The sequence below is a fragment of the Balaenoptera ricei genome, chromosome 11, assembly GCF_028023285.1.
Source record: "Balaenoptera ricei isolate mBalRic1 chromosome 11, mBalRic1.hap2, whole genome shotgun sequence".
Classification (NCBI taxonomy): Eukaryota; Metazoa; Chordata; class Mammalia; order Artiodactyla; family Balaenopteridae; genus Balaenoptera; species Balaenoptera ricei.
Genome location: NC_082649.1, coordinates 57,346,166 through 57,361,839, shown reverse-complemented (window position 1 = coordinate 57,361,839; position 15,674 = coordinate 57,346,166). Strand labels below are relative to the sequence as shown.

At 42.9% G+C, this 15,674-nt stretch overlaps 1 protein-coding gene across 1 annotated transcript in view; it reads right to left on the bottom strand.

Moving 5' to 3' along the window:
* The window catches only part of DCLK3 (doublecortin like kinase 3), a 31,261-nt gene extending 16,970 nt beyond the window's left edge, over positions 1 to 14,291 (bottom strand). The window contains exon 1 of the mRNA XM_059940581.1: positions 14,243 to 14,291. Within this exon, the coding sequence (XP_059796564.1) occupies positions 14,243 to 14,291 (49 nt within the window). The remainder of the gene's footprint in view (positions 1 to 14,242) is intronic.
* Between the last annotated feature and the right edge of the window lie 1,383 nt (positions 14,292 to 15,674).

Below are 15,674 nucleotides of genomic sequence, written 5' to 3'. Positions count from 1 at the left end.
GTATTAAAAAAAGGAAAGAAAGAAACCAAAATCATATTAATAATGAGAATGTGCTCATTCTCATGGTGTTTCCTGATAAACTGAATAAATGAATAAAACAAGACTCTGTATTTCCTGGTCAAATGTACCCAGCCTTACCTCATTTTATTGTGTTTCACTTTATTATGCTTTAAAGATATTGCATTTTTTATCAGCTGAAGGTTTGTGGCAACCCTGGGTCAAGCAAGTCTATCGGCTATTTTTCCAAATAGCATTTGCTCCCTTCGTGTCTCTATGTCACATTTTGGTAACTCTCACAATATTCAAATTTGGTCATTATTGTTATATTTGTGATGGTGATCTGTGATCAGGGATCTTAGATGTTACTCCTATGACTCACTGAAGGCTCAGATGATGGCTAGCATTTTTTACCAACAAGGTATTTTTATATTAATGTATGTACATTGTCTTTTTTCCCAATTTATACTTTCTTTTTTTAAATTAATTTTTGTTGGAGTATAGTTGCTTTACAATGTTGTGTTAGTTTCTACTGTACAGCAAAATGAATCAGCTATACTTATACATATATCCCAACTTTTATGGATTTCCTTCCCATTTAGGTCACCACAGTGCATTAACTAGAGTTCTCATTAGTTGTCTATTTTATACATAGTACCAAGAGTGTATAGGTGTCAATCCCAATCTCCCAATTCCTCCCACCCCACCCCTTTTCCCCCTTGGTATCCATAAATTTGTTCTCTACGTCTGTGTCTCTATTTCTGCTTTGCAAATAAGATCATCTATACCATTTTTCTAGATTCCACATATATGTGTTAATATATGATACTTGTTTTTCTCTTTCTGACTTCCTTAACTCTGTACGACACTCTCTAGGTACATCTGTACATTGTTTTTTAAGACATAATGCTATTGCACACTTAATAGACTATGGTAGAGTGGAAACAAAACTTTTATATGCACTGCAAAATCAAAAAATTTGTGTAACTCGCTTTATTGGGATATTCGCTTTATTGCAGTGCTCAGGAACCAAACCCGCGACAGCTCCAAGCTGTGACTATACTTGAGACAAAAGTGGTTCAATTTTCTTTTTTGTCCAGGTCAGGAAAGGAAACAGGAAAATGACAGAATGTGGAATTCAGTTAAACCATGAGAGTGGTTAATTATTAAAGTTGCCCCACAGGATCCGTATGTCATATCCTACGTGCAGCAATCTGCCATTTATGCTTCCTTTAAAAAGAAGTTAAAAATGATAATTTTTTTTTAACATCTTTACTGGAGTATAACTGCTTTACAATGGTGTGTTAGTTTCTGCTTTATAACAAAGTGAATCAGCTATACATATACACATATCCCCATATCTCCTCCCTCTTGCGGCTCCCTTCCACCCTCCCTATCCCACCCCTCTAGGTGGTCACAAAGCACTGAGCTCATCTCCCTGTGCGATGCAGCTGCTTCCCACTAGCTATCTATTTTACATATGGTAGTGTATATATGTCCATGCCACTCTCTCACTTCGTCCCAGCTTACCCTTCCCCCTCCCCGTTTGCTCAAGTCCATTCTCTACGTCTGCATCTTTATTCCTGTCCTGCCCCTAGGTTCTTCAAAACCAATTTTTTTTTTTTTTTTAGATTCCATATATATGTATACGGTAGCATACGGTATTTGTTTTTCTCTATCTGACTTACTTCACTCTGTATGACAGACTCTAGGTCCATCCACCTCACTACAAATAACTCAATTTCGTTTCTTTTTATGGCTGAGTAGTATTCCATTGTATATATGTGCCACATCTTCTTTATCCATTCATTTGTTGATGGACATTTAGGTTGCTTCCATGTCCTGGCCATTGTAAATAGAGCTGCAATGAACATTGTGGTACATGATTCTTTTTGAATTATGGTTTTCTCGGGGTATATGCCCAGTAGTGGGATTGCTGGGTCATATGGTAGTTCTATTTTTAGTTTTTTAAGGAACCGCCATACTGTTCTCCATAGTGGTTGTATCAATTTATGTTCCCAAGAACAGTACAAGAGGGTTCCCGTTTCTCCACACCCTCTCCAGCATTTATTGCTTGTAGATTTTTTGATGATGGCCATTCTGACTGGTGTGAGGTGATACGTCATTGTAGTTTTGATTTGCATTTCTCTAACGATTAGTGATGTTGAGCATACTTTCATGTGTTTATTGGCAATCTGTATATCTTCTTTGGAGAAATGTCTATTTAGGTCTTCTGCCCATTTTTGGATTGGGTTGTTTGCTTTTTTAATATTGAGCTGCATGAGCTACTTGTAAATTTTGGAGATGAATCCTTTGTCAGTTGCTTCATTTGCAAATATTTTCTCCCATTCTGAGGGTTGTCTTTTCGTCTTGTTTATGGTTTCCTTTCCTGTGCAAAAGCTTTTAAGTTTCATTAGGTCCCATTTCTTTATTTTTGTTTTTATTTCCATTACTCTAGGAGGTGGGTCAAAAAGTATCTTGCTGTGATTTATGTCATAGAGTGTTCTGCCTATGTTTTCCTCTAAGAGTTTTATAGTGTCTGGCCTTACATTTAGGTCTTTAATCCATTTTGAGTTTATTTTTCTGTATGGTATTAGGGAGTGTTCTAATTTCATTCTTTTACATGTAGCTCTCCAGTTTACCGAGCACCACTTATTGAAGAGGCTGTCTTTTCTCCATTGTACATTCTTGCCTCCTTTATCAAAAATAAGGTGACCTTATGTGCGTGGGTTTACCTCTGGGCTTTCTATCCTGTTCCATTGATGTATATTTCTGTTTTTGTGCCAGTACCATACTGTCTTGATTAATGTAGCTTTATAGTGTAGTCTGAATTCCAGGAGCCTGATTACTCCAGCCCCATTTTTCTTTCTCAAGATTGTTTTTGCTATTCAGGGTCTTTTGTGTTTCCAAACAAATTGTGCAATTTTTTGTTCTACTTCTGTAAAAAATGCCATTGGTAGTTTGATAGGGATTGCATTGAATCTGTAGATTGCTGTGGGTAGTATAGTCATTTTCACAATGTTGATTCTTCCAATCCAAGAACATGGCATATCTCTCCATCTGTTTGTATCATCTTTAATTTCTTTCATCAGTGTCTTATAGTTTTCTGCATACAGGTCTTTTGTCTCCTGAGGTAGGTTTATTCCTAGGTATTTTATTCTTTTTGTTGCAATGGTAAATGGGAGTGTTTCCTTAATTTCCCTTTCAGATTTTTCATCATTAGTGTATAGGAATGCAAGAGATTTCTGTGCATTAATTTTGTATCCTGCTACTTTCCCAAATTCATTGATTAGCTCTAGTAGTTTGCTGGTAGCATCTTTAGGATTCTCTATGTAGAGTATCATGTTATCTGCAAACAATGACAGCTTTACTTCTTCCTTTCCGATTTGGATTCCTTTTACTTCTTTCTCTTCTCTGATTGCTGTGGCTAAAACTTCCAAAACTATGTTGAATAACAGTGGTGAGAGTGGACAACCTTGTCTTGTTCCTGAGGTTAGAGGAAATGGTTTCAGTTTTTCACCATTGAGAACGATGTTAGATGTGGGTTTGTCATATGTGGCCTTTATTATGTTGAGGTAAGTTCCCTTTATGCCTACTTTCTGGAGAGTTTTTATCATAAATGGGTGTTGAATTTTGTTGAAAGCTTTTTCTGTATCTATTGTGATGTTCATATGGTTTTTCTCCTTCAATTTGTTAATATGGTGTATCACGTTGATTGATTTGCGTATATTGAAGAATCTTTGCATTCCTGGGATAAACCCCACTTGATCATGGTGTATGATCCTTTTACTGTGCTGTTGGATTCTGTTTGCTAGTATTTTGTTGAGGATTTTTGCAACTATGTTCATCAGTGATATTGGCCTGTTGTTTTCTTTCTTTGTGACATCTTTGTCTGGTTTTGGTATCAGGGTGATGTTGGCCTCGTAGAATGAGTTTGGGAGTGTTCCTCCCTCTGCTCTATTTTGGAAGAGTTTGAGAAGGATAGGTGTTAGCTCTTCTCTAAATGTTTGATAGAATTCGCCTGTGAAGCCATCTGGTCCTGGGCTTTTGTTTGTTGGAAGATTTTTAATCACAGTCTCAATTTCAGTGCTTGTGATTGGTCTGTTTATATTTTCTACTTCTTCCTGGTTCAGTCTTGGAAAGTTGTGCTTTTCTAAGAATTTGTCCATTTCTTCCAGGTTGTCCATTTTATGGGCATAGAGTTGCTTGTAGTAGTCTCTCATGATCCTTTGTATTTCTGCAGTGTCAGTTGTTACTTCTCCTTTTTCATTTCTAATTCTATTGATTTGAGTCTTCTCCATTTTTTTCCTAATGAGTCTGGCTAATGGTTTATCAATTTTGTTTATCTTCTCAAAGAACCAGCTTTTAGTTTTATTGATCTTTGCTATTGCTTTGTTCATTTCTTTTTCATTTATTTCTGAACTGATCTTTATGATTCCTTTCCTTCTGCTAACTTCGGGGTTTTTTTGTTCTTCTTTCTCTAATTGCTTCAGGTGTAAGGTTAGGTCGTTTATTTGAGATGTTTCTTGTTGCTTGAGGTAGGATTGTATTGCTATAAACTTCCCTCTTAGAACTGCTTTTGCTGCATCCTATAGGTTTTGGGTCGTCGTGTTTTCACTGTCATTTGTTTCTAGATTTTTTTTTTTATTTTATTTATTATTTATTTTTGGCTGTGTTGCGTCTTCGTTTCTGTGCGAGGGCTTTCTCTAGTTGCGGCAAGTGAGGGCCACTCTTCATCGCGGTGCGCGGGCCTCTCATTATCATGGCCTCTCTTGTTGCGGAGCACAGGCTCCAGACGCGCAGGCTCAGTAGTTGTGGCTCACAGGCCCAGTTGCTCTGCGGCATGTGGGATCTTCCCAGACCAGGGCTCGAACCCGTGTCCCCTGTATTGGCAGGCGGATTCTCAACCACTGCGCCACCAGGGAAGCCCTACATATTTTTTGATTTCCTCTTTGATTTCTTCAGTGATCTCTTGGTTATTTAGTAGTGTATTGTTTAGCCTCCATGTGTTCATATTTTTTACAGATTTTTTCCTGTAATTGATATCTAGTCTCATAGCATTGTGGTCAGAAAAGATACTTGATACAATTTCAATTTTCTTAAATTTACCAAGACTTGATTTGTGACCCAAGATATGATCTATCCAGAGACTGTTCCATGAGCACTTGAGAAGAAAGTGTATTCTGTTGTTTTTGAATGGAATGCCCTATAAATATCAATTAAGTCCATCTTGTTTAGTGTATCATTTAAAGCTTGTGTTTCCTTATTTATTTTCATTTTGGATGATCTTTAGCACCCCACCCCTACTATGATTGTGTTACTGTCAATCTCCCTTTTTATGGCTGTTAGCATTTGCCTTATGTATTGAGGTGCTCCTATGTTGGGTGCATAAATATTTACAATTGTTATATCTTCTTCTTGGATTGATCCCTTGATCATTATGTAGTGTCCTTCTCTGTGTCTTGTAATAGTCTTTATTTTAAAGTCTATTTTGTCTGATATGAGAATTGCTACTACAGCTTTCTTTTGATTTCCATTTGCATGGAATATCTTTTTCCATCCCCTCACTTTCAGTCTGTATGTGTCCCTAGGTCTGAAGTGGGTCTCTTGTAGACAGCATATATACAGGTCTTGTTTTTGTAGCCATTCAGCCAGTCTATGTCTTTTGGTGGGAGCATTTAATCCATTTACATTTAAGGTAGTTATCGATATGTATGTTCCTATTACCATTTTCTTAATTGTTTTGGGTTTGTTATCGTAGGTCATTTCCTTCTCTTGTGTTTCCTGCCTAGAGAAATTCCTTTAGCATTTGTTGTAAAGCTGGTTTGGTGGTGCTGAATTCTCTTAGCTTTTGCTTTTCTGTAAAGGTTTTAATTTCTCTGTCGAATCTGAATGAGATCCTTGCTGGGTAGAGTAATCTTGGTTGTAGGTTTTTCCCTTTCATCACTTTAAATATGTGCTGCCACACCCTTCTGGCTTGCAGTGTTTCTGCTGAAAGATTAACCTTATGGGGATTCCCTTGTATGTTATTTGTTGTTTTTCCCTTGCTGCTTTTAATATTTTTTCTTTGTATTTAATTTTTGATAGTTTGATTAATATGTGTCTTGGCATATTTCTCCTTGGATTTATCCTGTATGGAACTCTCTGCGCTTCTTGGACTTGCTTGACTATTTCCTTTCCCATATTAGGGAAGTTTTCAACTATCATCTCTCAAATATTTTCTCAGTCCCTTTCTTTTTCTCCTCTTCTTCTGGGACCCCAATAATTCTAATGTTGGTGCATTTAAAGTTGTCCCAGAGGTCTCTGAGACTGTCCTCAATTCTTTTCATTCTTTTTTCTTTATTCTGCTCTGCAGTAGTTATTTCCACTATTTTATCTTCCAGATCACTTATGCATTCTTCTGCCTCAGTTATTCTGCTATTGATTCCTTCTAGAGAATTTTTAATTTCATTTATTGTGTTGTTCATCATTGTTTGTTTGCTGTTTAGTTCTTCTAGGTCCTTGTTAAACGTTTCTTGTATTTTCTCCATTCTATTTCTGAGATTTTGGATCATCTTTACTATCATTACTCTGAATTCTTTTTCAGGTAGACTGCCTATTTCCTCTTCATTTATTTGGTCTGGTGGGTTTTTTTTTTTTTAAGCCAGTTTTTTTTTGTTTTTTTAAAAAATTTATTTATTTTATTTTTGGCTATGTTGGGTCTTCGTTTCTGTGCGAGGGCTTTCTCCAGTTGCGGCGAGCGGGGGCCACTCTTCATCACGGTGCGCAGGCCTCTCCCTGTCACGGCCTCTCCCATTGCGGAGCACAGGCTCCAGACGTGCAGGCTCAGTAGTTGTGGCTCACGGGCTTAGTTGCTCCGCAGCATGTGGGATCTTCCCAGACCAGGGCTCGAACCCGTGTCCCCTGCATTGGCAGGCAGATTCTTAACCACTGAGCCACCAGGGAAGCCCTGGTCTGGTGGGTTTTTACCTTGCTCCTTCATTTGCTGTGTGTTTCTCTGTCTTCTCATTTTGCTTAACTTACTATGTTTGGAATCTCCTTTTCGCAGGCTGCATGTTCGTAGGTCCCATTGTTTTTGGTGTCTGCCCCCAGTGGGTAAGGTTGGTTCAGTGGCTTCTGTAGGCCTCCTGATGGAGGGGACTGGTGCCTCCACCAGTGTTCTGGTGGATGAGGCTGGATCTTGTCTTTCTGGTGGGCAGGACAGTGTCTGCTGGTGTGTTTTGGGGTGTCTGTGACCTTATTATGATTTTAGGCAGCCTCTCTGCTAATGGGTGGGGTTGTGTTCCTGTCTTGCTAGTTGTTTGGCATAGGGTGTCCAGCACTGTAGCTTGCTGGTCATTGATTGGAACTGGGTCTTAGTGTTGAGATGGAGATCTCTGGGAGAGCGTCTGCCGTTTGATATTACGTGGAGCCGGGAGGTCTCTGGTGGACCAATGTCCTGCATTCGGCTCACCCACCTCAGCGGCACAGGCCTGACACCTAGCTGGAGCACCAAGACCCTGTCAGCCACATGGCTCAGAAGAAAAAGGAGAAGAAAAAGAAAGAAAGAAAAAAATAAAATAATTAAAATAAAAAATAATTTTAAAATTATTAAAAATTTAAAAATTAAATTAAAAAAAGAAAAAAAAGAAGAAGAGAGCAACCAAACCAAAAAATAAATCCACCAATGATAACCAGCACTAAAAACTATACTAAAAAACAAAAACAAAAACAAAAAACGGACAGACAGACCCTAGAACAATAACTCTAAATACTAAACTAAATTAAACATAAAACCAAAAACAAATTAGATGCAGAAAGAAAACCCCAAGTCTACAGTTGCTCTCAAAGTCCACCGCCTCAATTTTGGGATGATTCGTTGTCTATTCAGGTATTCCAGATATGCAAGGTACATCAAGTTGACTGTGGAGATTTAATCTGCTGCTCCTGAGGCTGCTGGGAGAGATTTCCCTTTCTCTTCTTTGTTCGCACAGCTCCTGGGGTTCCGCTTTGGATTTGGCCCTGCCTCTGCGTGTAGGTCGCCTGAGGGCATCTGTTCTTCGCTCAGACAGGACGACGGGGTTAAAGCAGCAGCTGATTAGGGGGCTCTGGCTCACTCAGGCCGGGGGGAGGGAGCGGTGTGGAATGCGGGGCGAGCCTGCTGCGGCAGAAGCCAGCATGACATTGCAACAGCCTGAGATGCGCCATGTGTTCTCTCCAGGAAGTTGTCCCTGGATCACAGGACCCTGGCAGTGGCGGGCTGCACAGGTTCCCGGGAGGGGAGGTGTGGATGGTGACCTGTGCTTGCACACAGGTTTCTTGGTGGCTGCAGCAGCAGCCTTAGCGTTTCATGCCCCGTCTCTGGAGTCCGCGCTGGTAGCCGCAGCTCGCACCCATCTCTGGAGCTTCTTTAAGCGGCTCTCTGAATCCCCTCTCCTCGTGCACTGTGAAACAAAGAGGCAAGAAAAAGTCTCTTGCCTCTTCGGCAGTTCCAGACTTTTTCCCGGAATCCCTCCTGGCTGGCTGTGGTGCACTAGCCCCCTTCAGCCTGTGTTCACGCAGCCAACCCCAGTCCTCTCCCTGCGACCGAAGCCCGAGCCTCAGCTCCCAGCCCCCGCCTGCCCTGGCGGGGGAGCAGACAAGCCTCTCGGGCTGGGGAGTGCAGCTCGGCACCGATCCTCTGTGCAGGAATCTCTCCACTTTGCCCTCTGCACCCCTGTTGCTGCACTCTCCTCCGTGGCTCCGAAGCTTCCCCCTGGCAACCCCCCATCTCCGCCAGTGAAGGGGCTTCCTAGTGTGGAAACTTTTCCTCTTTCATAGCTCCCTCCCTGAGATGCAGGTCCCGTCCCTATTCTTTTGTCTCTGTTTTTTCTTTTTTCTTTTGCCCTACCCAGGTACGTGGGGAGTTTCTTGCTTTTTGGGAAATCTGAGGTCTTCTGCCAGTGTTCAGTAGGTGTTCTGTAGGAGTTGTTCCACATGTAGATGTATTTCTGATGTATTTGTGGGGAGGAATGTGATCTCCACATCTTACTCCTCCACCATCTTGAAGGTCTCCCCCAAAATGATAATTTTTAAGTGCATTTGAATTGTAGCAGAAAGTCCAGTTGTGCCAGCATGGGCAATTTGGCCCAGCATATTGACACAGAATGTTTTTTGGTTTTTAATTATAACATACAATCTGTTCTGAGATGATTTCCATCTAGACACAGGTGTCCGATTAGATGACAAGTGGTGGCTGGTACTGATCTTCCCACAGGATTTATGAGCTTACCAGTCATATTTACAGTTAAACTATTTATTTATGTACATCTGTCGTTCCTTTCTTCTCATAGTCTCTCTGATCTGCCTCCATTTTTGGCTGAGAGGGTTGATGCTGAGAGAGGAGAAGAGAGGTCTCCAGCAGTCACACTAGTTCATGTTTCCTCAGGAAACAGGAAGGATGCCAAGGAAGGTAACTTTCAGATGCACGTGTGCAAAGGGACTAAGTCTTCTCATTTGTTTTCCTTAGTGTGCTTCTCACAGAGTGGGACCCTCAATACATATTTGTCAGGCTAAGCAAAGGGAAAGAATTCTCTATTCCAGGGAAGGTTCAGGGGAGAACCAGGAGGACAAAGGAACATTCTGTGAATACCCTAGGGATGTAGGAGAGTTTAGCATGGAAGGGGGCTCAGGAGGGGCCCAGAGGAGGTCCAAGATGCGATGTCAGGAGACGCACACCAGTACTCTTGGAACAGGATAGACACTGTGGGTCGCATGTTGAGTGGTGACTTAGGACAAAAGAGGCAAGTCGTGATGAGACCTCAGGGTCCCAAATAGTGAACCTGCGCAGTTTGAGTGTAATGATAGATGACTAGGCCCTGTGGTACCCAGAGTCTGAGGGCAGTGGGGGGGGGTAGGGGTGGGCACGCTCTGGGATGCTTGTGCCCAGCCAGTTTCTGCAGACCCTAGCTCAGAAGCTGTCCTGATTTCCGGCGGTTAGGAGAGCACTGTGGGCACACTCCACCCCTGAATCCAGGAGAGGCTCCACAGGAGTGGCCCCATCCCAGGGCGCAGACACAAAGGATGTGAACACAGCGCAGCTCAGCCTGTATCACCGCCATCACGCATGCGCAGCCCAATGCCCAGGCGTTCTCAAACTCACTTAAAGCCTCTGTAATCTGGGGCCAGAGTGAGAACTCGGTCCCTCTCCTTCCCAATATAATTAGGAGCTACAGGAATGGCACTTCTGGTTCTGTCTGCATCGTGCTACTGGGGAGTCCTGGGAAAACACAACCTCAAGATGCAATGATTATTATTATTATTATTATTATGGCCACACCGCAGGGCCTGCGGGATCTTCGTTCTGCGACCAGGGATCAAACCGCACCCCCTACAGTGGAAGTGCAGAGTCTTAATCCCTGAACCACCAGGGAAGTCCCAAGATGCAATTATTTTTATCCTCTCTTCCACAAGCCCTCCTTCCTCCTTTAAAGTTCTTGGTCCAGAGCAAATTTTTCTCCTTTAGAAAAAAAATCAGGAGATTCTGAATGCCTGGTCCATAGGCAGGGAGAGCAAATATTAGGGAGAGGAAGAGCCTGGCACGTCCCTGGGGCCCTGGGCTCAGTCTCCAGGACCAGTCCCATCTCCCAGGGAAAACAGCACCCTCAAGGCCTTTGGGGCTGACTGTAAGCAGCGTTATCCCAGGACCTACCCAGATAACCTGACTGTGCCCACTTGTCTCCAACAACAACTTACAAAATCGATTAAGTGGAACCATATGAAATTACCAGTAGTTCTACCAATTACCCCAAAATGGAAATTTCATATGGCTCAACCTAACATGATCTAGGATAATAACTCCTCCTGTGTCCCTACACCAACAATCAATAGTTAATTGAGGTATAGATAGTAAAAATTAAACATCCTAATTCCCAGTCCTCAGCCACTCGCCAGCAGCTTCCAGGAAAGGGTACAGAAAAAAAGTGCTCTTGTAGCATCATTTTTTGGTTAATTTCCTACAGCAACATAAATTGACTCAACCTGACAATACTGCTGCTTTTGCCTCAAATGCCCCCAATACAACTGTCTACAGGGTTTTGCCCCAGCACCCATCAAGCGCATGCATGCAGCAGAACTTTCACGAAGCCACTCCTCTGCTCAAGAGCCTATGGTGGCTCCTTATTAACATCTTTGAGGGCCAAACCCTTGACATGGAAGGTGATCCCTCATCCAGCGGCCCCTCACCCATCCCAACCCGACTCCACTGTCACTCTCCCACCCATCCAAGCCTCACCATCGTGTAAGACCTAAGACCCGTATCCACCACCAAACCCTCCCTGACTTCACAAGTTCACAGTCAGAGCTCCCTCATCTGACGCTCTGTTCATTCATTAAACATTTCACATGAATGCTTGAGACCCTTCCTCCTGCACACCTCAGCTCACTGTTACTTTATCTTCAAAGGTGTAAGTATTCTCAACTAAACTCAGGCTCTCCAAAGGCAGAGACTGTGGATTATGCAAACTCTCTTCCTCTGTCCTAGTACATGAGATTTGGGAAACCTGTTTTCAGTCCTAACATCAGCACATATATCATGTCTCAGGCTTCTGGCTCTCCTTGTAAATAATTGAGTGTCATTCGTTTCCACATTGGTAGACATCCCACAACAGACCTTAACTAGATGAAACAAGTAACGTTGACAGAAAACACAATCACAGACATCCACTGACTACCAGTAAATGTGCCAAGGTAGCATGTGTCAAGAACAACTAATACAGGTAGGGAAGAGCAGTGTATTTCTTCAGAATTTTGTGAAAGCTTCATTTTAGAGTTGCACAAAGAATGTGAACATGGGGTCAGAAGCTCTAATTTAAATCCTGGTCCTACCAGGCTCTAAGTAGCTGTGTGACCTTGGGAACATTATGTGATCTTTCTGAGCCTCAGTTTCTACATGGGCTAAACTTGGTACCTCACCCCTGCCTGCTGCTTAGCATAGAGTGGGCACTCAGACTGTGTTTATTTTCTTACCTCTCCCTCTCCAACCTCTTGTAACCTTGGGTTTCCCCCAAATCCACGTATATGTCAAGGGCAAAGAGGACATGATGCTAAATGTGACTCAGCAGGGTGAATTTGTCATTTATCTAGTGACTGAAATAGAAAACCAGTAGGGACAGGATATTAAGAGAAACACTTGGGCAGATCTAAGCATACGGCTCCTGTGGGGAGAGAAACTTCACGTTCACTGATCCTAGAATTACCTGACTGGTGTGAACCAATAAGCTCAGTTACTGCATAAACATTTTGCTGTTATTACCTCTAATGGGTTTGGCTCCTAGCGACTGTGCCTCCTATCTGATAGCACAATTCAGATGAATTAACATAACCCAGTTTCACAACGGTCACCTCTATGTTTTTCCACTGAAAAGGCTACGAAAACGACTGGAAATCACATGAACCCAGTTTCTTTTCTAATCATTTATTATTCCTCTGTTCAGGCTGCTAATCATCAAGTTTAGGGTCAAGACAAAGTAATGAAAATATACGGCTAAAATGAATCTTTTCCGTATCTTCTTTCATCAGAACAAAGGGAGTATACCTTTTCCTAGTCATTTTTTAAAAATTATTTATTTATTTATTTATTTTATTTATTTGGTTGCACCGGGTCTTAGTTGCAGCAGGCGGGCTCCTTAGTTGCGACACTCAGGCTCCTTAGTTGTGGCATGCAAACTCTTGGTTGCGGCATGCCGTGTGGGATCTAGTTCCCTGACCAGGGATCGAACTCAGGCCCCCTGCATTGGGGGCATGGAGTCTTAACCACTGCGCCACCAGCGAAGTCCCTTCCTAGTCATTTTTTAACCATAACCCATATGCCTAATTACATCACAAAGAAAAACTACGTTCAAGGTCAGCATCCACTTTGGAATTCTTGCCTTGGCTCCTATAATAACATGCTAGAAAAAGAAATGGGAGAATCACACCCAAATTGCTATAGGATATAAATAATACATAATCACTCTTTAAGCATTTACTAATCCTGAGTATTAAAAGAAATGGAAATTGGTGTTTTAAAACATCTGGTAATATGCAATGCAACAACACAAAAATGCCTGGAAAATAAAAGTCAATGTAATGCATCTAATGACATGTAATCCCCCTTCCTAGCAGGGAAGCTCCACTTGAAATACTTCCCCTTTTATCAACCTTTCATTCCTTAATGGTGTCACCAGACTTATGGCCTCAGTAGGCAGTGCTAAGAGACGATTCACCTCCATTCTTCTGTGGGAGATGGAGTGGAACTGGCTGAAATCATTTTCCTTTTCACTGAGTAATCATTTGTCCTGGGCTTTTTCCAGGGCTCTGTTTGGGAACAAACTCATTTTGCTCATATGCAAATCTGAGGCAGGAGAAACATTTGCGAACTTACATTTGATTATGCAAAAATCCCAAGGAGGATTTCCTAAATGAATAAAAAATTGGAACGCAGCCTTTTACTAAGCCTCGAAAATGCTACTGTTTCGTAAGTGGGAGGCCTGGCCAATGGCTGTATTGATCAAAACTGGGGAAATTAACAAGGGTAAGGTAATAAAATGAAATGCCATGCTATTTATTGTCTGTCATCACTGATGACACTCTAATTAATGTCATCGCTACCTAATCTTCTTTATTACCATCAGGACATCAACCAAGCCATCAGAAACAGAGTAATTAAAAAGACGTTTTCCAGTTCTCATCTCAGAAGTGCCCCAGTTTTGGGTTGCTTTTTATCTGCTGACCTTCCCATGCCAATTCCCCAAGTGCTTCTCAGCATGTTGGCACGAGAGCCCTCTATGGTCTCTCGGTGAGGGATGTTTGCCAGTCCTTGTTACAACAGATGCCTGATACATTTTTTCTAAGCTACTCGCTGATTTAACGATGACCTTTACTGTCCCAGCTACCTCGAAATTGTGATGCATTTTATGCATGCCTCTGTTGTTTACAAGGGGATTCTAAAGTGAACCAGCTTACATGTTGTTCCGCGTTTTCAAAGCTTATCTCTGACCACCCTCAATAGTTCTCATCCTCCCTCCCTCAGTTTTCTGCTCACCCTGATCTGGTCCTGCATACGCTACCCATCTCATAATCACATCACAGTTTCCACTTCCTCCTCTGCTAGTTTTATTTTGTCTGAAGAATCTTCATGCTCCATGCAAGCCAGAAGGTATTCTCCTCTCTCCCCAGACGTCCCAGGTCACACCAAGACAAAAAAGACTGACGATCGAAGTATGAACTTTTCCCTGTTGTCACTCACCTGCCTCCTTTGAGCATCCTGCTAAAGTGGCAAAGCCAGCACCTCCCATTTCCGATATACCGTGTTCTACAGGGCAGGGCTTCTCAAATGCTAATGTGCACACACACTACTGGGGACCGTGTTAAAGTGCAGGTCCCAATTCAGTCAGTCCAGGTCAAGGGTGGCGCTGAGATTCTGCAGCTCTAACACGGTCCCATGTGATACAATGCTGCTGGCCCAAGGACCACACTTTGAGAAGCAAAGCTACAGAGCTAAGCTATAGAGAGAAGTTCCAAGTATCCTTCCAGGAATGCTGGTCAACCATTAGCATTTTGAAAGCAGCCCATAAACGATTCCCTAAAGTAGTGTTATAACAAACAGTATCTTTATTTTCATAATGTGAATAAGTGATGTGTGATAGGTAGTCAAAACAGGACATCACCCGTGCAGTGGAACACAAAATCCACTCATGATTTCCTTGCCAAACGGTTTTCTTTCAAGTACGGCAAAGAGAAACGGGGAGGGGTGTGATGAAGGATTTGACTACCCAGAGTAGACCAGCAGCATCGGTATCCCCTGGGAGATCATTAGAAATGCAGAATTTCAGACCCCACTCCAGACCTAAAGAAGCAGATTCTGCATTTTAACAAGATCCCCAGATGATCCGATGCACATTGAAGTTTGAGGAGCACTGCTTTGGACTGTCTCTTACTTCATCAAACCGGTTAGTGGAACCAAAATATACAGAACACAACGGGAGGGATCAGAATGTCCTTGGACTAGTACGTATCCATTTGATTAACCCCGAGAGCATGGCAGTGTGACCCAACCAAGTCCAAACTGGGATCCAAGGCAGCCAGTGGCCCAGGGCCGGGACCTATTTGCACCAGTTGCCAAATGGGCAGGAAGGGAGTGGGCGAAGGGGGCAAAGGAGATGTTCTGTGCCCAGGTATCACGGACACCTGGGAGGAGATCAGGCCGAGGGGCAATGACAAAAGAGGGGACAGCTTGGCATCTATGCCCTGCCCTCCAAGCCTTGGAGCACAGGGTTAAGGATGGACGCTGAGGGAGATGTGTTTCGAAAGCCTGTGTGAGGCACTGGGACCCAAATGCGGAGGTACAACAGAGTAAGCAGAGAACCAGCCCCCTGCCTCCCCAGCACAGCAGGAGGGGACAAGGCGGTGCCCTGGGGACACATTGGCAACCAGGGGACAGCAAGGCCAGGGGAAGTGAGGAGTGACATCATGACAGGAGGAAGAAGAGGAGCCACGCTGCACCTGAGCACAGGTGACGTCCTCCCCGGGGGACTCCAAGGACTCAGGCTGAGGTCCTGTGAGAGCAGGCAGGGCCGCTGGGACTCCACGCTGGGCATTAATATTAACATGGTCTCGTTTGCCCCCAGGCTGGTGAGGCTTCGGACATGCCAGTGACCACGACAATAACCTTCTCTCCA